General features: G+C 57.7%; 1 protein-coding gene across 1 annotated transcript; it reads left to right on the plus strand.

The window, feature by feature from the left end:
* Positions 1-7,652: 7,652 nt before the first annotated feature.
* On the plus strand, positions 7,653-18,723 carry CHRNB4 (cholinergic receptor nicotinic beta 4 subunit). Its single transcript, XM_033100214.1, has 6 exons — positions 7,653-7,800; positions 10,911-11,059; positions 12,708-12,752; positions 12,846-12,955; positions 13,662-14,598; positions 17,565-18,723. The coding sequence occupies exons 1-6, from the start codon at positions 7,746-7,748 to the stop codon at positions 17,703-17,705; spliced, it is 1,437 nt and encodes a 478-aa protein (XP_032956105.1). The 5' UTR covers positions 7,653-7,745; the 3' UTR covers positions 17,706-18,723.
* The last annotated feature ends 266 nt before the right edge of the window (positions 18,724-18,989 follow it).

Genomic DNA, 18,989 nt, shown 5'->3' on the forward strand with positions numbered 1-18,989 from the left:
GGAGGGGCGCGCCAGGGGGGACATAACTGCCCCTCCCCCAACAGATGGGCTCGAACCATCTGGAACAGAGGGGCCACATGGAGGAAGGCTGGAGGGTAACCGGCAGGGCCTGGCTCACTACGAAACTACAGAGAGACCAGGCTGGAGACACAGGCGTAGCCCAGCTCACAAAAGGCCTTGAATGTCATGCTTAGGATCACAGAGTGGGTCCCGCTGGCTCTGAAGGACAACTGAAGAGATCAAGCAGGGAGGCGCCGCGCTCAGATCTGTGCTTCTGGAAGGTCACTCTGGCTGTGGCAGCGCACTGGGGAGGAGGGGCTGGGGTGAACCTGGACAGAGGTGGAGTCCCCGGTGAGATGCAAGAGGCGGGGGCGAGGACCTCGTCAGGGTGTAAAGACCCCTGGAGAAGCTGCCAGCCAGACAGCTGCGGTGTGCGTGCCTGGGTGAGTGTGAGGGGTGGCACAGACCACGCGGGGCTTTGAGGGCCCAAGAGCAATAAGCATCAGGTGTCAGAAACAAAAGCGGGTCCCAGGGACACAGGAGATGCTTTCTAGTGCTCTGGACACCTGGGCCAAGGAGCAGGTGCGAGTTAAACCTCACCTGGTCCCCACTCTGGTTTTTGGTGGCACATCTACTCTGCGCGCCACAAGGGGGTGCTGTGAGGCTCCGACCAGAAAAGGCGGGAACCGGTCCTTCAGGCGGCACCACGGGGGCTCCGGTCCTGAAAGGCTGCCCAGGACTTTGGCGGGTGGGCAACGGAGGGGCAGTTGCAGGTGTTGCCCTCGCGGGCGGGCGCACGTTTAGGCAGTTTCTGTCTCCTTTTGGGAGTGCCACGGCGACGCTCACAAAGCCAAGCATTCATTTCACACGTGATCGTTTCTCTAGGATCACTTTCTAGAAACGGAATTTCCGACACAAACAGAGGGAAAGTTTGGAGGGTTCCCCCTACTCCCCACTCAGGCAGGGATGCCGATGTCTTTCTGACTTCGGTGCCCACATCAGAGCACACTGACAATGAACCAAGGTCAAAGGCCATGGCCTGGCGGTTCCTGGCCCGGCTGGAGGCCCAGCTTCTCCCTCCCTGGGCCCAGGCTGTGAAAGGCCCATTAGGAGGAGGCCAGCCCTCTGCCTTCACTAACCCCTGCACCCCGTGGGCCAGGCCAGAAGTTCTAGGAAGGAGGAAGGGCTGCTCGTCAGCTGTCCCCACAGGCCACCTGCCTCCTCCCCCCAGCAATGGGCATGTTGGCGCAGCTGCAGAATCTACACACACACACACACACACGCCCCAGCACAGCCCCTGGAGTCAGTCATGGGGCTGCAGGAGGAGGGAAGCAGCCCACCGGCCAGCTCCCTGGGGTCCTGACTGCCGGGTGGACTCCCCTGGGCAGGATAAGAATGACATATCCTGAGGCTCAGCTCACTCTCCTTATACTACTGAAGGGACAGCAGTTCTGAGGGCTTCTAAGGACAACTCACGAGAGTAGAGGAGAAAGACAAAGCGGGGCTGGAATAAAGCGAGGATGAGCTGCTTCCCCCCAAAGACGCCACGCGACTGCCACCCAGACCTCGGCCCCCATTTCTCTCCTCTCTGCCACCCACTCCCATCTCCACAGCCCTGACACAGTGTGGCAGGGACCAGCCACATCCACATCACTTGGGAGCTTGCTGGACATTAGAAACTTGGACCCACTGGGTGCTGCTGAGTCCGAGTCTGCATTTCCACAGAATCCCCAGTGACTCGCACGCTTGTTGAAGTCTGAGACCCGCCGGGACCCTGACACTCGCCTGAGCTGGACGGCGCCCTCGTAACAGCGGAGAAAAGAACCACCCGGCACCGCTCGGTCTCTCCTGGGCCGCACCCTACCTCAGGGCCAAAGCTGAGAAAGGAAAGAAACAAAGCCTCTCTGAGACCCCTGTTTCATCAGAAACCAGCCCGTTTTCTGAGTGACAGGTGTGTGGGGTGAGGGACAAGCATGCGGTCAGTGTGACACACGGGGATTCCATCTGCAGGGCTTCCCCTTCCAGGGCTGTGAGGTGGGCCCCTCTCTGAGTCTCCACTGCTTCACCTGTAAGATGACAAGAACTAAGCCACCTCACAGACCTGACAGGAAGACAGAGGTAACGTCTGTCACATGCCTGGGACCGTGCTATCCCCCAGTAAGTGCTTACGAGCAGGGATACTAGCATGAACGTGTACAGTCCCGCCAACAAGTGTCTTCCAAGCCAGGAGGAGCTCGTGTCTGCCTCAGTCCCGGGTGAGAAGCAGTCACTCATTCATTCGCTTCCCCAGTATTGGCTGAGCGTCGCTCTGTGTGTGACCGTGCTGGGGGCTAACACACCCTTCTCCCGATTTGCTTCCTCGGGCTGCGGGAACAAAGTCCCACAGCCTGGGTGCGGAAGGGTGAAGAAAGGATACTCTCTCAGTTCTGGAGGCTAGAAGTCCAACGTCAAGCTGTCGGGAGCTCGGGTTCCTTCCAGAGGTACCAGGCCTCTTCCCTCATCTCCATGGTAGGCAGTGGCCGCTTCATGCCAGTCTCTGCCCGTCGCCACATGGCATTCTCCTTGTGTCTGTCTCCGTACCTCTATTTCCCTCTCTTGGAAGGATAGCAGTCAGTGAATCAGGGTCCACTCCCATAGTGTACGGCATCATCTCAATGAGATTGCACCCACAAGGGTCCCATGTCCCAAACAGGTCACTTTCACTGGTTTGCGTGGTACAGACCTTAAGGCAGACAGAAGTTAAAACACTAAGGGTACACTTTGTTCAGTAACGACTGTTGCAGTGGGAAAAGGGTCCATAAGCTCAACTCTGACGTCTCAGAGGCGACTGGCACTTTAAAAGGAGAATGAGGGCAGGGCGGGGGCTGAGCAGAGGCAAGGTGTGTCTCTGATGGAGGGGGAGTCCCTGTCCCAGGCAGCAGAGGAAGTCACAGCACAGTGCTGGGATGGAGGGACTTCGGAGTTATTTCCTTGAATGTCCTGAGAAGACCATGCATTTCAAAGGGGGAGACACAGGATTTGCAGCCAGCAGCTGCTTTGGGAGGGGGCTCAAGGGGGTTTCCATTACGAGGTTTTGTCTGGGAACAAACAGTGATCCTCCTGGCAGCTGTAATGGGACTGGGATGGTCCTGGGATGGGGCCTCGAGCTGTTAGAAACGATGTCAGTGTTTATTCAGGTCTGTTGGTGTCGGGGCGGCCAAAATCATTTGTGCTGAGAGTCTGCAGTTTTTACGGGCCGAAGTGGACGCCTGGTGGACAAGAGGGCTCGGACGAGTGTGGTCAAGAAGAAGGTCTTTGCTAGTGAACATGAATCTGACGACACCATTCTACTGGAACATTCCGTCATCGACCCACTTCAGCAAGAGGTTCCTCATTCACCCTGTTATTCAGGTCCAAAGCGGGGTGTCATCTTGACACTCCCTGTCCTCATTCCCCTCCTCACTCACCCAAAGTCCAGTCCCGCAGCAAACCCTCCTGGCAGCCGTATTTCTGGTCTGCCTACTTCTCTGTGTGACCGACCACCTTTCCCACCCAGGCCCGAGCCGCCATCATCTTCAGTGGATTCCCACGAGCCCCTAACTGGTCCCCTGCCCCCCAGACCCTGTCTTCGTTCAGCAGCCAGAGCAAGCCGAGTGAAACAACCAGGTCTTCTGCTTAAAACCCTCCAGAAGAAAGTCCAAACCCACTTGATTCTAAGGCCTTAAATGACGTACTTCCTGCTGCCCTCTCTAAGCACGTTTTCCCGCCACGCAGGCCACACACGTCCGTGCCCCTCGCCCCCTGTTCCTCTGCTGGAAAGCTGCTCCCCCAGAGCTCCACATCGCTGGCCCGGCTCCTCCTGGTGGCTGTGTCTCAGCTCCCACGTCTGGCTCAGAGGACAGGAGTGCCTGCCCCTGCCATTCAGCATCAATCGTGCCCGTCCCCTTCAGAGCGCTCACCACCAGCATCAGAGGTGCCGCACGCTGATTGCTATTTGTTCATCGTCTGCTCCCCACCCCCCGTACAAGGAATGAGAAGAAGGACCGTTTGTTCACTACTGTGCCCCTAGGTCTTAGAACACTGACCAGAGAAGCGAATGCTCAGTGAATGTCTGCGAACAAAAGGATGGCGACAGGCTCACTCGCTGCCCTCAAGAGGCTTCTGTCTGGAGCTTCCTGAGTCTCTTTCCAAGACTGAGCACTAGCCCAGCCCAGAGCAGTGTTGGAACATACATGTGACTATAGGATGGTTCAAATTTCCAGGAGGGCCCCGGAATCTTTATTTGGAGACCATTGCTTTAGATGACCAAGAACGGATTCAGGGCAGGGCCCAAGAGAAAGGCTTTTTTTAAAAAAAAAAGTCTTGTGCTAATTGTGTGTGCTCTCAAGCAGACATTAGTGTCTCATCCTATCTTGATTTATCCGGTTATCAAGGCCTGGGACACAGGAAGCACTTAGGACTGTTAGTCGGTTATAATGAGCTCAGCCAGAGAGACGAGAACATATGAGATCATGGACGTGTGGGATGTAAAGAAGTGTAAACACAGAGGGTAAATGGTGGTGACCAGGGGGTGAAGGAGGGGTGATGGCTGTGGAAGAGGAGCCCAGAGGGGGCAGGATCCAGCAGAAAGCCACCAAGCAGCACCTGCCCTGCAGCCCTGCTAACAGCACTGCTGGAGAAACCTGCTGGCATCTAGGTCCCAGAAACACCCAATCAGCTTTTCCACCAGAACCACAGCCATTGACTGGGTACCAAGGGACTCCTGGGGGCCAGGTAGGACCAGATATAAACAATCAAATACTGACTAAGGAAGTCTTTCAAGAGCTGAGACCATAATGACTGGGAGAAGTCAGGGCAGGCTTCCTGGAGGCGGCACTGGAGCCCTGAATGTCCAGACGCTTCTGACAAGCAGGAAGGATGGAAGAGGTCATTCAGGAGAGAATAAGGCAGACACTTTGGACTTAAACCAGGGGGTGGAAAAGTGTCATTCACTGCCTGCCTCAGAACCTAAGACACAAACGCACTTCATTAGTTATGATTCTGATGACTGAAGAAGCAAAAGTCAGGATTACCTTGTGGAAAGATCATTCAACACTGAGAAAGGAGAAGGGCAAAGTGCCATCTTCCAAGCCTCTCACATTCATTCTCCCATTTAATCCTCAGACCCACCCCCTGGGAAGGGGGTGCGACCATTGCCCTATTTTTACACAGGGAAAAACCAAGACTCAGGAAAGTGGTACCTTACCCACTACAGCCACGAAGTGGCCAAAGTGGGATTCGAACCCCAGTTGATCTGACCCAAAACGCTTGCATCTCTCCCCCACTCTGTCCCGCACCCCCACAGGTGGCTGCCACACCAGGTGCCTGGTCGCTGCTGCACTTTCACCCACAGAACTTCACTGAATATCAGCCCCACAAAGAGGAAAAGGAGAAAGGATTGTCCACAGTCACGTGGCCCGAGGGTCACAGCAGGATGGGAACCCGTGTCTGTGGGCTGCACAGCCTCAACTGCCACCTACCCTTTGAAAGCCACACGGTCCAAGGATGGAAGGGTCATGGAGAAAATTCCCTCCCACCTGCTGGGCCACAGAGGACGCCTCTCTGAGTCTGAGCGAGGTGACAGGCTAGCAGCAGGCCGTGCGTTGGGACCAAGCCAGATGGTGAGGCCCCAGAAATGCCTGGGGTGCGGCTGGCTGGAGCGGAGGGGACCAGCTGTTCTTTGTCTCAGACCCTGCAGGTCTGCACTCACAAGGGCTCCGGTCTGAGTCAGTTCCCTGAGCTCCAACCAGCTGCAGAGCCACAGCGCTGCTGGCTTGGTGGCCTCAGCTGGTCCGTGCCCAGCGATGAGCTCTTGGTGAGCGAGCTGTGCCCACAGCAGAGGGAGCAGCTGGAGGAGAAGGGGCAGAGAGCAAGGGCCAGGAGACAACAGAGGCCAGCTGGGCCGGTCCTCCGCCCCCCGCTGTGCTGTGGGCTCTGCCACCTGGTAGCCCTGGGTTCAAACCCCAGCTCCCTGACCTCCCTCTCCTTCAGCTTTCTCTATTGTGAAGGGGCTAATAAGCCCTTGGGAGGACGAAAGGAGAGAGCATTGCTCACGAAGTACCCAGCACCGAGTAGGGGTCTGGCACACGGGCGTTTTCCCCACCTGCCCTGAGAAACGGGGCTCAAGACGGCGCCCTGTCAGGGAAGGAGTCCTCTCAGGTTAGTTATATGGGGTGGACTTGACTCCCTTACAAACAATTCTGCCAGGAGGCCAATGAAGCAAGTCTCACTGGAGATGCGGATGGGGAGCGGGAAGGCTTGGGGGGGGGGTGCGTCCTGACAGAAGCTCAGGGAGGCATCTGGGAAAGGGGGCTCCTCCCATCCCCACAGCCCTCTCTTGCCCCCTCCTTCTGCCTTCCTGGATCACGTCACAGCCCCCACCCCAGCCTGGCCTGGCCACTCCACTCCATGCCTGCAGTCTCCAAAACTGTATTTCAAAAGTGCAAAGTGCAAATCTGAGCATAATTACATCACCCCCAGACCTTCTGTGGCTCCCCATTGCTTCAGAGTCCAGCAACCTATTCCAGCCAACTATGCCTCACCTACAGCTTCTTTTCAGCCTCGGGCTCTCACACTGCCCCCTCATGCCCCAGGTCAAAGCACAGTGAATTCCTTGGGGGTTCCCTCACTGTGTCATTTTCTCCAAGCCAGCACCCTGCCTCTTGTCAACCTTGTTTCCACTACCTGGAGCCCTCACCAAGCTTGACAGCGACAGCCTTTTCTGTAAGACTCCGCTCGAGGATCACCTTTTCCAGGAAGCCTTCCCTGACTCCTCCTGCAGTCAGTCTCTCTCTCCTCTGTGCTTTCATACAATGCAGCAGTCACGTCACTGCAGCCCCTCAACCAGACCGCCTCAGAGCCAGAAACCACGTTGTTTAAAATAATAAAACTTTCTCTGTTTTTATCGAGGTGACATTCACAAAACATAAAATGAACCATTTTAAAGTGCCCTCTCCAGTGGTGTTCAGTGCGTTCACAATGCTGTGTAACCGCCACCTCCATCTAGTCCCGTAACATTTTCACACTGCATCCCCGTTAAGCAGCAAGTTCCCAGAAGTACAACATTTTAAAGTAGCGGTAAAATACAGGTGGCATTAAGTGTGTTTATATTTTTCTTTTGAAAAAAGTATCTATTACCCCTGAACCGCTAAGCCTCTGTATTCCCAAGGAGCTTCAAACTGGCACTCTTAAAAGGGTTTATTTACATTTCCAGCCCAAAGCCTTTCCCCTTTGAATTGCACCCTCCCGGATGCCACACACTTTTCCCACTCCCCGCAGTGCTTCTTTCTTTCTGCAAACCCAATGGACCCAGACTTGAGATCATTTTCTGAAAGACAGCAGGCAAAGACCAGGGACCTCCAGACTAGAGTACAACCACTTCCCCAACGGGGTTCTGCGCAGGCATTTGCCTCAGTCTCCCCAATTGTATAATGGGCGCAGGCTGTTCTGCGGCCTCCCTGCGAGTAAGGTAGGGAGGCCCCAGTAGGTCAGGAGAACCCAAGGCCACCACTGGGCTACGACCCCCGGGCGCGCAAGTCCTGAAGAGCTGGCCCCGCCCAAGGCCCCAGGTGGGCGGAGTCACAGCAGCTGGGGCGGGCTCTTGACCCGGTCCTAGCGCCCGCCCGACTCAGCCTCTCAGGCGGGACCTGCGCTCTTGCCCGCTCGCCGCCACCGGTGTCTGGTGGTCCCACACGAGCTCGCCGCGCCGCTCCCCGGCCCCGACAGCCATGAGGGGCGTGCACTCCCTGGTCCTTTTCTTCCTGGTTGCCTTTTTCGGCAGAGGTGAGTTTCCTTCGGGGAAGGAGGGAGGGCGCCCCGGTCCAGCAGAGTCCCGCTGGACCGGCCACAGGTGGGAGGGGAGTGGCCGAGGTTGTCCCGGCAGGATGGAGAGTGTTTGTGGGGTGAATAAATCTGTGAAGTTGAGGTGGGGGCCGCTCTTCTCCATGTTGCCAGTGTCCTCGGGTGGCAGCTCCGCTCAGTCCAGCGCGAAGGGAGCCCGCAGGTTCCTCCCTGCGAGCAGCGCGCAGCGTAGACACCGGGAGCAAGCCAGCCGCTCAGTGCTGGAGGGAGGGGCCTTGCCCAGCCCCCAGCCCCGAATGTGTGCAGTTCGGGGAGGATCTCCTGGACATCCCACCACTTCTGGTCACCCACCTGGAGCGGGCCTGGACAGCCAGCTTGGCTGAGGCCACTCAGGAACCTGCAGGCTCTGACACCAGCAGGGTCACCCAGTCGCCCATCTTGGCATAGTTCAGATGTGCTGAGGACTGCCTTCTCCGGGCCTCAGTTTCCCCACCTGGGTACGAAGGACCCTTTTAGCTCCTACCCGCTGGCCCCAGCTCATCCTCTGAGGCCTGGTCAGCCCAGAGGACCAGGGCCACATCCTCTGGGGACAGAGACACCATAAGGGTGTTGGAGGCAGGAGTGGGGGGACACACATGGTTCCTACAAAGAAGCTCTCACCAAAAGACAGTGACCACACTCACTGTGTGTCCTGGCTCTGTCTCTACTGCTGCTGACCCCTTGCCATTCCCTTCCCCTCTCTGGACTTCAGTTTCCCCAGCTATTCTAGGGGGATGCTATGCCCCGCCTACCGACACGGGGGCTCAGCTGTGTGAGTCAGTCACAGTTTCTTCAGCGATGCCAGGGCCACCTGTGTCAGAGTCACCCGTACAGCGTCCTGGCCCCACCCTGGGCTCACAGAGCAGACTCTGTGGAAGTGGAGCCTGGGGACCTGCATCACAGAGCATTCAGGGGACCCTTACACACGCCTGAGAAGCTCCTGACAAGCAATCACAGTGGGCTTTCTGTGAAAGGTAAAAGCCCCAACCTTCTCCAAATCCATAGCCACCTTCTAACAAATACAAATGTCCTGTTTCTGTCCTCAGGTCAGGACACACACAGCCAACTGAAAATCACCCTGCCTTTCCAGGGCTCCCTTGCGAAGAAGATTCTGTGACCGTTACCTTCTGTAGTCTGATTCCAAAATAGGGGTTATCTTCCAATTTTTCCAACACGGCTTTCCAGACCAGCTGTGCTTTTCAAACTGCACACACGCTCACCCCGTTTAGAATTCCAGCTGCAGCCAGTCCTCTCCGGTTGTTCACCCTGTGCTGGCTTTCCAGAGGAAGGCCCAGGACAGGCCCGGGTTGGCCCACTCCTCATCAGAATCACTCGGGCAGGACTGACCCCTAGTGGCGGGCTCTCTGTTTCACAGTGTCAGCCCCAGGGCTGGGATGTGACAGAGTATGCCACAGACGCTTCCACCCATTCTGGGCCACCCGGTCATCTTGGGACAAGGGGGCCTGTCCCCTGTCTTTGGACCCAGCAAGCCTCACAGGCACAAAGCAGCAGATTGGGAAGTCTAAACGTGTGCTGTTCTGGGTTTCTTTTGGGGGGTGGAGTGCATTGCAGCCCTCAATAGCCCTGCTGGTCATCCCCACTCCACCCCCCACACTCACAAGTCCAAACACTGGCTCTGGACACCACAGGCCTGTGCAGGGGCAGCCTCCTCACAGGAAGTTAGCAGGGCAGGAAGGAAGGCCCGGAGCCGGGAGGGCCGCTGTCTGACAGGGGCTCCTGGACTTGGCTCTACCTCTGACTTGCTGGGGCTCCCGGAGTAAGTGCCTCCTCTCTTTGGTCTCAGTTTCCCCATCTGAGAAACAGAGGGTTGGGCTAAATGGTCTAAGGTTTTCAGAGCCTCTAACTCAGCAGCCCATAGCCGGTCGTCAAGATGGGGGAGGGTCCCTCAGGGCCAGCTGAATGCCTGAGAGGCAGGACAGGCCCAGAGGTGGAGGTGGGCAAGCTGAGCCTCCCAGGTGGGCTGAGCCGGAAGACTGCCAAGCAGCCAGCCACGGCCTCTCAGAAACCCGGGTGGACCAGCCCTCAGGAGCTGCAGATGTAGAATCCGCCCCCCAAAACTGGGGCTGGGGGCCAGGAGCTGTGGATTCTGACCCCAAAACTGCCCCAGACATGCCAGATAGGCTTGGGCAAGTCACAACCCTCTTTATGAAATGACTGCTCAGGCCAAATATATATACTACAGAGGGGCTGTGGGAGGGACCCAGCTGCAGCCCGAGGCTGCATACTGGCTTCCGGGCACCCATGGAGCTGGCCTCTGGGAGGGGGCTCTGAATCTAGGGCAAGCAGAGGAGGGCCCCTCGGGACAGCCACAGCTGGGGGCATTCGGGGGCGGGGCAGAAGGCTGCAGGTGCTTGGGGAGCCTCTTTCACAGGGCACTAAATATGCATCTGCCCCAGTTAGGCAGCCGGTTGGAAATGCATGGAGCAGGCAGCTGCTCCCCCAGCACCCACCCAGGAGTCTGCCTCCCACTTGCTCGGGGGAGCAGTCGAGGCTCTGGGCCCCCTGGCAGAGGTCTGGGGAGACCAGTGAGCTGGCCCTGCAGGGGAGGACGGTCAAGTCCTGGGCCTGGTGAGCAGGCAGCCCTCACTGGGACCCATCTCACTAGTCCCTTATCCTCTCGGGCCACTCAGTAGTTTTTCTGTACAGCTCTTCTCTTTCCCTGCTCCGGGGCTGTCCGCTGAGTGTCCCTCTTTCCAAGGCCCCCACCCTGACACACTGTCCTGAGGAGCCCAGGCAGGACCTAGGTGAGGACCAGGGCTGAGGGGTGGAGACGAGAGCAGGGACTGGGAGACTGGAGGTGGAGCAGACCGAGCTGGAAGACAGGGGTTTTGGACGAGGGGGTGAGAGGAAACGGGGGAGGAAGAGGGGTCCGTGGGAGGACCACTGAGCTGGCCCGGAAGTCCCAAGGACGGGCACGGCTGCCCGCACTTGGTCCCGTGGTCCCCAGGCCCTCACAGCCGTCCCCTTCACGGCCATCGGCTGCAGTGGGCGTCCCTTGGACAGCCAGCAGGTCTGACTGTGTGCTTTCCCAGGGGACTGCAGCATGGCCAACGCGGAGGAGAAGCTCATGGATGACCTTCTGAACAAAACCCGCTACAACAACCTGATCCGGCCGGCCACCAGCTCCTCGCAGCTCATCTCCATCCAGCTGCAGCTGTCGCTGGCCCAGCTCATCAGCGTGGTGGGTGCAGGGAGGGGGCACGTGGGGCTCCAGTGCCCGGGCTTGGGAAAGGGGAGACCATTCGGCAGCAGGGCTGGGAGCTGGGAGGCGCTGCCCAGACTTGTGGACAAGGTCCCAGACTGTCCATCTGATCTTCCCCCTGTGCATACACTAAGGGTACAGGGGACTGCTGAGGGGACAGCACTGGGGCACAAGAGGACTCCCTGGGTCCTGTATCCTGAAAGGAGGTGGGTTACATGGGCAATATATTTGCTAAAACTGACCAAACTGTACGCTTAGGATCTATGCATTTCAATGCATGCAAAAACCTCAACTTTGAAAGACGTTTTAGAGATGGGTGAAGGTTTTCAGCTTTCAACAAGGGCGAGCAGCTTGTTGAGACTCGCCTTCCCACAAGAACGATTAGAACAGCTGGACAAAAACGCGCCTCCCCCCAATTCTGTTTGAAGGCCTCGGAGAGCTCAGCCAGGACTGGAGGCCCCACTTCCAGGAGGTGACCCTGATGTCTGTGTTAACGGCTGGCAAACAGGGACAGGCTGAAGGGATGAGCACACAGTGTGGCTACAGGCAGGAGGCCTGGGTGAGCACTTGGCTCTCATGGGCTGGAGAGGCACGCACTGGAGTTTGAGCCTCACTGAGGAGATGGGTGTTGGCGGAAACCTTGAACAGACGACCCCAAGAGTAAAGACGAATCAAAATTAGAGCGGCCGTTGCAGAGCTAACTGCTTAGAAGCAGCTCAGGCACAGACTAGATTAAGGCGACGAGGTGGCCCTCCTCCAACTGCCTGCCTCAGAGCCCCGCCTGCACTGCCTGAAGACGTGCACAGCCACGCAATAATGACAGCGGCTACCCCCCTCCCTCCCCCGTCACCATGGCGCTGAAAACTGCCTGTCACCTAGCACATCGTGGCCATCACACCCTAGCACCACCTATTAGCCGCCTGCAGTCCTCAGTCATGCCGTCCAGGCTGGCAGCCCAGGTGTGCAGCCTGGGGGGCTACCAGCTCGGTCTGTGACGCTCGCAAAACCACACAATCGCTAACGACGCATTTCTCTGAACACACCCGTGGGTATGTGACACATGACTGGGAAGTCAGATGAAAATTTGCTAGGCACCCGATGAAACAGGGCAAAATAGGACAAGATCAAGAGGAAAAAGACATACAAATGATTTAGTCAGACATAGTCTGTTAAAAAACTACCATGAAGATAGTAAATTTTATGTTACGTGAATTTTACCACTATTAAAAATAAACAATAACTTTTCTGAAAAGAAAATAGCCACTAATATCCTCTAGAAAATCATAATGACGGAGCATTTAAAGCCCATCACAGAATGGGTTTAACAGCAGATTGGTCGAAGCAGAAGAGGAGGGTAAGGAGCTGGAAGAGGGGTCAGTAGAAAATACCTAGACAGACGATAGAGAAGGATGGAAAATGCAGACAAGGAGATGTGCGGTTCCCTGAGAAGGCCACGCTGTGGAGGACCGGGGTTGGGTGTAGGCCAGGAGCTCTGTCTCAGACAAGCTGGGCGGGAAACACTGGTGAGCCACACGCAGGAGGTTGGGAGCCCACTGGTAACCGTGGTAACCGGGTCTGTGTACTGGCTCCTCCTACCCATGAACTGACAGCCCCTCTCCCTCCCCAGAATGAGCGAGAACAGATCATGACCACCAATGTCTGGCTGAAACAGGTAAGTCCCCGTGGGTCCCCAGCTCAGGAGGCCTTTCACCCGTTTGAGGGTGGCGATGGGCCTGCCGGTGACCGGGCTTCACTGTGTGCTCAGGAGTGGACTGACCACCGCCTGGCCTGGAACAGCTCCTGCTATGAGGGCGTGGACATCCTGAGGATCCCTTCGAAGCGAGTCTGGCTGCCTGACATCGTGCTTTACAACAAGTGAGTCGGGGGTTGGCTGCGGCAGTGGGCCGGCCAGGGCGGCAGGCCCAGCCCCGGGTCCTCCGGACCTGAGTGCAGCCCTGGGCCCCGCTGGTGCTTCCCGACTTCCCAGCCATCAGGCTGCAAGAGGCACTAGAGATGAGCAAAGCCAGAGCCCCCAGTTACAGATGGGGCGGCGGCGGCCCCGAGACTCACTCAGGCACAGTTGGGACAGGACTAGCAGCATCCCAACCCCGGGTCCGATGCTGTGTGTGTCCTGCGTATTGTCTCTCTGACTGTGTGCTGCTTGGTCCGTGTAGGGTGCCAGGAGCACTTGCTATGTGTAGATCCCTTAGGTGGGTGAGGGAGCTAAGGGACTCTCCCCACCATAGTGATACCAGCAGAAGCGTGAATGACTACGAGTGTGTGGTCTAGCGACAACACACCGGCGTTCAAATCTCAGCTGTTCTGCTTACTAGTCTTCTGACCTTGAGGAAGTCACTTAACTTCTCTGAGCCTCGTTTTTCCCATCTGTGAAATGGGGGTAATCACAAAGCCTGCCTCGCTGGACTGCTGTGAGGCCTAAGTGAGCAGGGCTGACCCATGTGCAGACGCCCAGGGCAGGCACACAGCGGGGAGGTGGCCAGTGGGCACCAACCTGCAGGCCCCTTGGCACGGCCGGGTCTGTGCTTTCATGCTGTTCCTCTCCGCACCCTGTCCGCCCCAGCGCCGACGGGACCTACGAGGTGTCTCTCTACACCAACGTGGTGGTGCGCGCCAATGGCAGCATTTTGTGGCTGCCCCCCGCCATCTACAAGAGCGCCTGCAAGATCCAGGTGAAGCACTTCCCCTTCGACCAGCAGAACTGCTCCCTCAAGTTCCGCTCCTGGACCTATGACCACACGGAGATGGACATGGTCCTCAAGACGCCCACGGCCAGCGTGGATGACTTCACCCCCAGCGGCGAGTGGGACATCCTGGCCCTCCCGGGCCGGAGGACCGTGGACCCGCAGGACCCCAGCTACGTGGACGTGACGTACGACTTCATCATCAAGCGCAAGCCGCTCTTCTACACCATCAACCTCATCGTCCCCTGCCTGCTCATCACGTCGCTGGCCATCCTGGTCTTCTACCTGCCGTCCGACTGCGGCGAGAAGATGACGCTCTGCATCTCCGTGCTGCTGGCGCTCACCGTCTTCCTGCTGCTCATCTCCAAGATCGTGCCGCCCACGTCCCTGGACGTGCCGCTCATCGGCAAGTACCTCATGTTCACCATGGTGCTGGTCACCTTCTCCATCGTCACCAGCGTGTGCGTGCTCAACGTGCATCACCGCTCGCCCAGCACGCACACCATGGCACCCTGGGTCAGGCGCTGCTTCCTGCGGCAGCTGCCCACCTTCCTCTTCATGAAGCGCCCCGACAGCTGCTCCGCCAGGACCCCGTCTGAGGCCTCGGCCACACACCCTGCCAGCTCCTCCAACCTCTACGGGGGCTCGGCCTACTTTGTGAGTCCCTCCTCTGCGGCTCCCAAGTCTCCCGCCGGCAGGGTCCCCAGGGATGGCCGGCTTCCGTCTTCTGGGAGGTTCCAGCAGGACGTGCACGAGGCTTTGGAGGGCGTCTGCTTCATCGCGCAGCATATGAAGAGTGACGATCAGGACCAGAGCGTAAGTCGCCTGCCCCCCCCCACCTGCTGGCCCAGCCAGGCTCAGACAATGCCACCAGTTTCCCCTTTCCCGTAGCTCATTCACATGACAGGAGGGCTCGCAAACTCTTTGCTGGAATAAGGAATCCAAAAGGGACATGAGCCCTGTTACCGCTTCATGCATTGGGGGAGGGAAGCGCCAGTGATCCTCTGTGTTTGTTTTGGGTTCCCCAGAAGCAGCCCCTGAAGTGAGGACCTGGGCCAAGGTGGTTTGTGTGAGAGGTGATCTCAGGACGCACAGTAAGGCAGCAGGGACAGTGGGAGGGGACGGGAGAGCAGCATGGGGACTGACTCTGGGAGCTCAGCCCATCAGAGACCCCCTGAGGACACGCAGCAGCGAGCCAAGCCGAGCCAAGCCACGAGCCACAAAACCTCCCCGGGCGCTGGGGGCATTGGGCCCTCTGCTCCTGCTCCCTGTGGGTTCCACTTCCCCATTACGCCAGCCTGCTAAGCAGCAAGCCCGGGTGGAGAAGAGTGGGAGGCTCGTGGGCGGCTGTCCGCCGGCTGGAAATGACGTCTGCAGCCCTTAGGGACACAGGTGGCAGGGGCACCGAGGGCGTCTGCTCCCCCCTCGTCAGGCTTGCCAGGCATACGAACACTTACAGCTCTTAGGAGTACAGAACCATCCATGAAAATCGTATTACTACCAGGGTAAGAAATTACCAAGTAGGGTGACTGCAATTACAGATTTTTAAAAAGAGGTTATGTGTACTCTCACAGGGCAAACTTAGGTGTCCCAACCAACTCCTCTGAACAAATAACAGCACAAAGGACAATTCTTAACTGGACACAGAACATGATGGTACGAGCTAGAAACGGTCACCACGTTGCCGTGCCAGGCGGAGCAGGTGTCACAGTCTTGTGACTGTTCTCATCCCAATACCTCGTCAGACCAGATCCTTGAACAGTGTTTCCCTCATTCTTACCTTTCTGCGGTTTCTTGCCACTAGCCCCGTCCTCAAGGGAAGGCACTGGGAGTGCGTCAGTAGCAGGCAGAGAAAAGCGCAGGCCGGAAAAGCTCCAAAATCACACTGTGCAAAGGAAGGAGAGGACTGGTAACAAATGGAGTGTGAGACGCAAGCTCTGCTTCTGAGTGGGGTGCTGGCACCTGGGAGCCGGGTGGGCACACAGCCTCTCCGGCCCCGCCCATGCGGCTGGTGCACAGTCTGCTTGGCCAGGTCCCCAGGGCATTCCCAGGTACCCTCCCGTGAGAAGCACAGCCCTTCAGGGGCCTTGGATGTCACTTTTTGAAAAATTCCTTTGTGCTGTCTTTTGTTTAAAACCATTCAGTAGCTCCCACATGTCACTGTGCCACCTGGGCCTGCTGGCTAAGTGGGAACCACTTGGGCAACTGTTGGAAAAACAGCCGTGGGGCCACCAGGTCGGAGCCTGGGGCCCTGGGGGACGTCCAGGAGCCGCACTTCTAACCAGATCCTGGCGTTTCCTGTGTACAGGCAGGCTGAGCTCTGGTCTCCTGCAGGCTGGCTGAGTGGGCACCACCCTGAGCTCTCGCTCCAGAAGGGCTCATGCCCTCTTGGCACTCAGAGGCCTGCTGTGTCCAAGCCAAATAATTAAAAGCCTCTTGAGGGAAGGCCCAGCCAGAACCCCGTATTGTAACCGCCAGTGTTCACTGGGCTCCAACCGCACTCTGGCACTCTGCCAGGACCCGACACACATTACTGCTACCCGCCACCCGCACCAAACGCTGTGAAGTGGCGTTTGCTCAAACGCCCATTTTACATCACGAAAGCTAGTCTCAGAGAGGCTCGGTGACTTGCCCAGGGTCACAAGGCTGGCACAAAGCACAGCCAAATTCTGTACCCAGATCTTCGTGATGTCCCTAATCTTTCTTGCCCTGCGCTGAGCACACAATGGATTTGGCTGATGGACTTTCTCGTGTCTCGCTGGTATAGAGGCTTCCTTCCCTTCCAGAACATGTCCCCCCAAGCTGTGTTTCCATCTTTAGCACTTTCACCCTCCCTGGTGATTAACGGTCACTATAAATACCACAGAATATGAAAGGGGGGAAAGGCACACACACCATCAAAAACTTGTCTGAAATTAGGGTTGTCAAAACGGGGGCTCACCTGGAGAGCCAGGCAGTACCTGCTGGTCTCAGGGGCCCGCAGGGACTGCGTTTGGCTGGGGGTATGGGGCCGGGTGATGTGGGGTTACCCTGCAGAGTAGACACACACCACTGCCGGGGCCCTGGCATCAGCTTGCCACATTTCCAGAGCCTTGCTGACTTCTGATGGGGCTGCCCCCACCTCGGACAGTGTCAGAGGGACGCAGATGGGCCGTGTGCACACAGGCCTGGGGGCAGGAGGCCAGGATGCTGGGTCTCTGGGGGTCTCCCCAGGCAGAGGAAGCAGGAGGCAGGCGCCTCTGTGGTGGCCCTCTGCAGGCCAGCGAGGTTTCTGCCAGCTCCACACCCTGCGGCGCTGTGAGAGACCCAGATGGTGCAGGGGGGTGGTGGGGGGAAGCTGGGCCTCAATTACAGACTAGCAGCCACTAACAAATCGAGCAAATGAAACAGCAGGATTTCCAGCATCCTGCAGTCGGCAGTGCCCCACCCCTGCTCAGCAAGGTGCGCCCCAAATCTTCCTTCCCTGCAGCCAACTCAGGCTTGGGGTGACAATAAAAGCAGGGCCTGTGCTCCTCAGGCCTCGTCCTTTTTATAACCAGGTTTGGTGTGAATCACATTCAAACCACATTCTAACCCTTCTGTGCACCCCGAGTTCCCAGGGGCTCGGCAGCAGGGGCAGGTGGAGGGGGACTGAGAGTCACGGAGGCACCCAGCTGGGGCATGACTCACTCTCAGAACCTGCTACCCCCAGTAGCCTGTGGGGCCCCAGCCCAACTCAGGGGACAGGGCGAGAGCAGGGAGGACCCAGCACTCACCTGTGTGACCGACTTGTCTGCCCACAGGTCGTGGAGGACTGGAAGTACGTGGCCATGGTGATCGACCGGCTGTTCCTGTGGGTGTTCGTGGTTGTGTGTGTGCTGGGCACTGTGGGGCTCTTCCTGCCCCCCTTCTTCCAGAACCACACGCCCTCCGAGGGGTCCTAGGCTGCCCCGCCTGTGCCAGGACTCCGGTTGTGGGGTGAGGTGATGTGGACAGTTTGCTGTTTCCTTCTGGGTCCCAGCTTCTGAGGCCCTAAATGAAATATGAGACCATCGGCCATCAACCCATCAAACAGCCACAGCGTGGGAGGGGCAAGGATTGGGGGCCTGCACTGTCCCCTCTGAAGGCCTCGGGAAGCCAAGAAACCCCGACAGGGGGGGGCTTTGGACAGTTTAGTTCTGGCCAGTCGTTCTCCCTGCACCGGGATAAAGACAAGCTTAACAGCAGCACCTACTATGTGCAGGCCATGTTACCTCGCACCGTCTCCCCCCACTGCCCCGTGTGTCCCTCACGCACTTGAGGACCCTTCCCAGCAGACAACTGTGTGTCTGCAGTAACTTCTACCCAAACCTGCCTCCCCCAGTACCTCCCAGGCTCTTCCCGTGGCTGCATCACCAGGGCTCCACTGCAACCCACCAGTGTCCCCACGCCACTTCTCAGAGGTCTCCCCAGTCACCCGTTGCAAAGCATCCTCGCCACGGCCACGGCCACGGCCCCGCCACCTCTCTCGAGCTCCTCAGTAGCTGAGGTTCTCACTTGCTGGCATGTTTATGGTCCACACTCACCCACTAGAATGTGAGCTCCGTGAGGGCAGGGACCTGGTCCTTCCTGTTCACTGCACCATCCCCAGGGCCCAGCACAGAGCCCGGCACACAGCAGGTGCTCAATATATGTTTGCTGAATGAATGAATGGCTCCAATTCCTCCTTCAAGCTCGTGTGCCCCTCCTCTGAGCCAGCCCTGGCTCCCCACATGACAGCAAAGGCACCCCCTCCATGTGCCACAGCCAGCTCCCACCCTGCTTTAAATCACAGCAGCCCACGTGTGTCTCCCTCAGATGCTCTGGTTGGCCCCCCACAGTGCCCGGCGCCTACTAGGCACTCAGCATATTTGTGGAACGGAGTAGTACTTTTAAAAAATTATACAATTTGATACAAAAATTTGCCTTTCTGCCAGGAGAATGGGTTTTAATACATGCATAGGTTCGCGTAATCAGAATCTACGCGATGCCTCACGGGGCCTGGCCCTGCAGCCATTCGTCCTCCTCAGTCACTGGGGTTTCGTCTTCTCAACGATGCCACTGACATGCAACACATAGCGTGCCACCTTGACACTGACGCCTTCGGGACTCATCCAAGTCGTTGAGGGTGCCAACAGTTTGTTCCTTTGTCTCCCTGAGCTGTGTTCTGTCACGTGGATGCCACATTCAGGTGGTTAGCAGTTGGGGCC

Source organism: Rhinolophus ferrumequinum, chromosome 28, assembly GCF_004115265.2.
Source record: "Rhinolophus ferrumequinum isolate MPI-CBG mRhiFer1 chromosome 28, mRhiFer1_v1.p, whole genome shotgun sequence".
NCBI classification, from domain to species: domain Eukaryota; kingdom Metazoa; phylum Chordata; class Mammalia; order Chiroptera; family Rhinolophidae; genus Rhinolophus; species Rhinolophus ferrumequinum.

What these genes read in the sequence shown, in the direction of transcription:
- CHRNB4 (XM_033100214.1), top strand. Translation starts at nt 7,746, where the DNA reads ATGAGGGGCGTGCACTCCCTGGTCCTTTTCTTCCTGGTTGCCTTTTTC. An exon ending in GGTTGCCTTTTTCGGCAGAG is followed by an intron (nt 7,801 to 10,910) that starts GTGAGTTTCCTT and finishes GTGCTTTCCCAG; the next exon opens with GGGACTGCAGCATGGCCAAC. An exon ending in TGGCCCAGCTCATCAGCGTG is followed by an intron (nt 11,060 to 12,707) that starts GTGGGTGCAGGG and finishes CTCCCTCCCCAG; the next exon opens with AATGAGCGAGAACAGATCAT.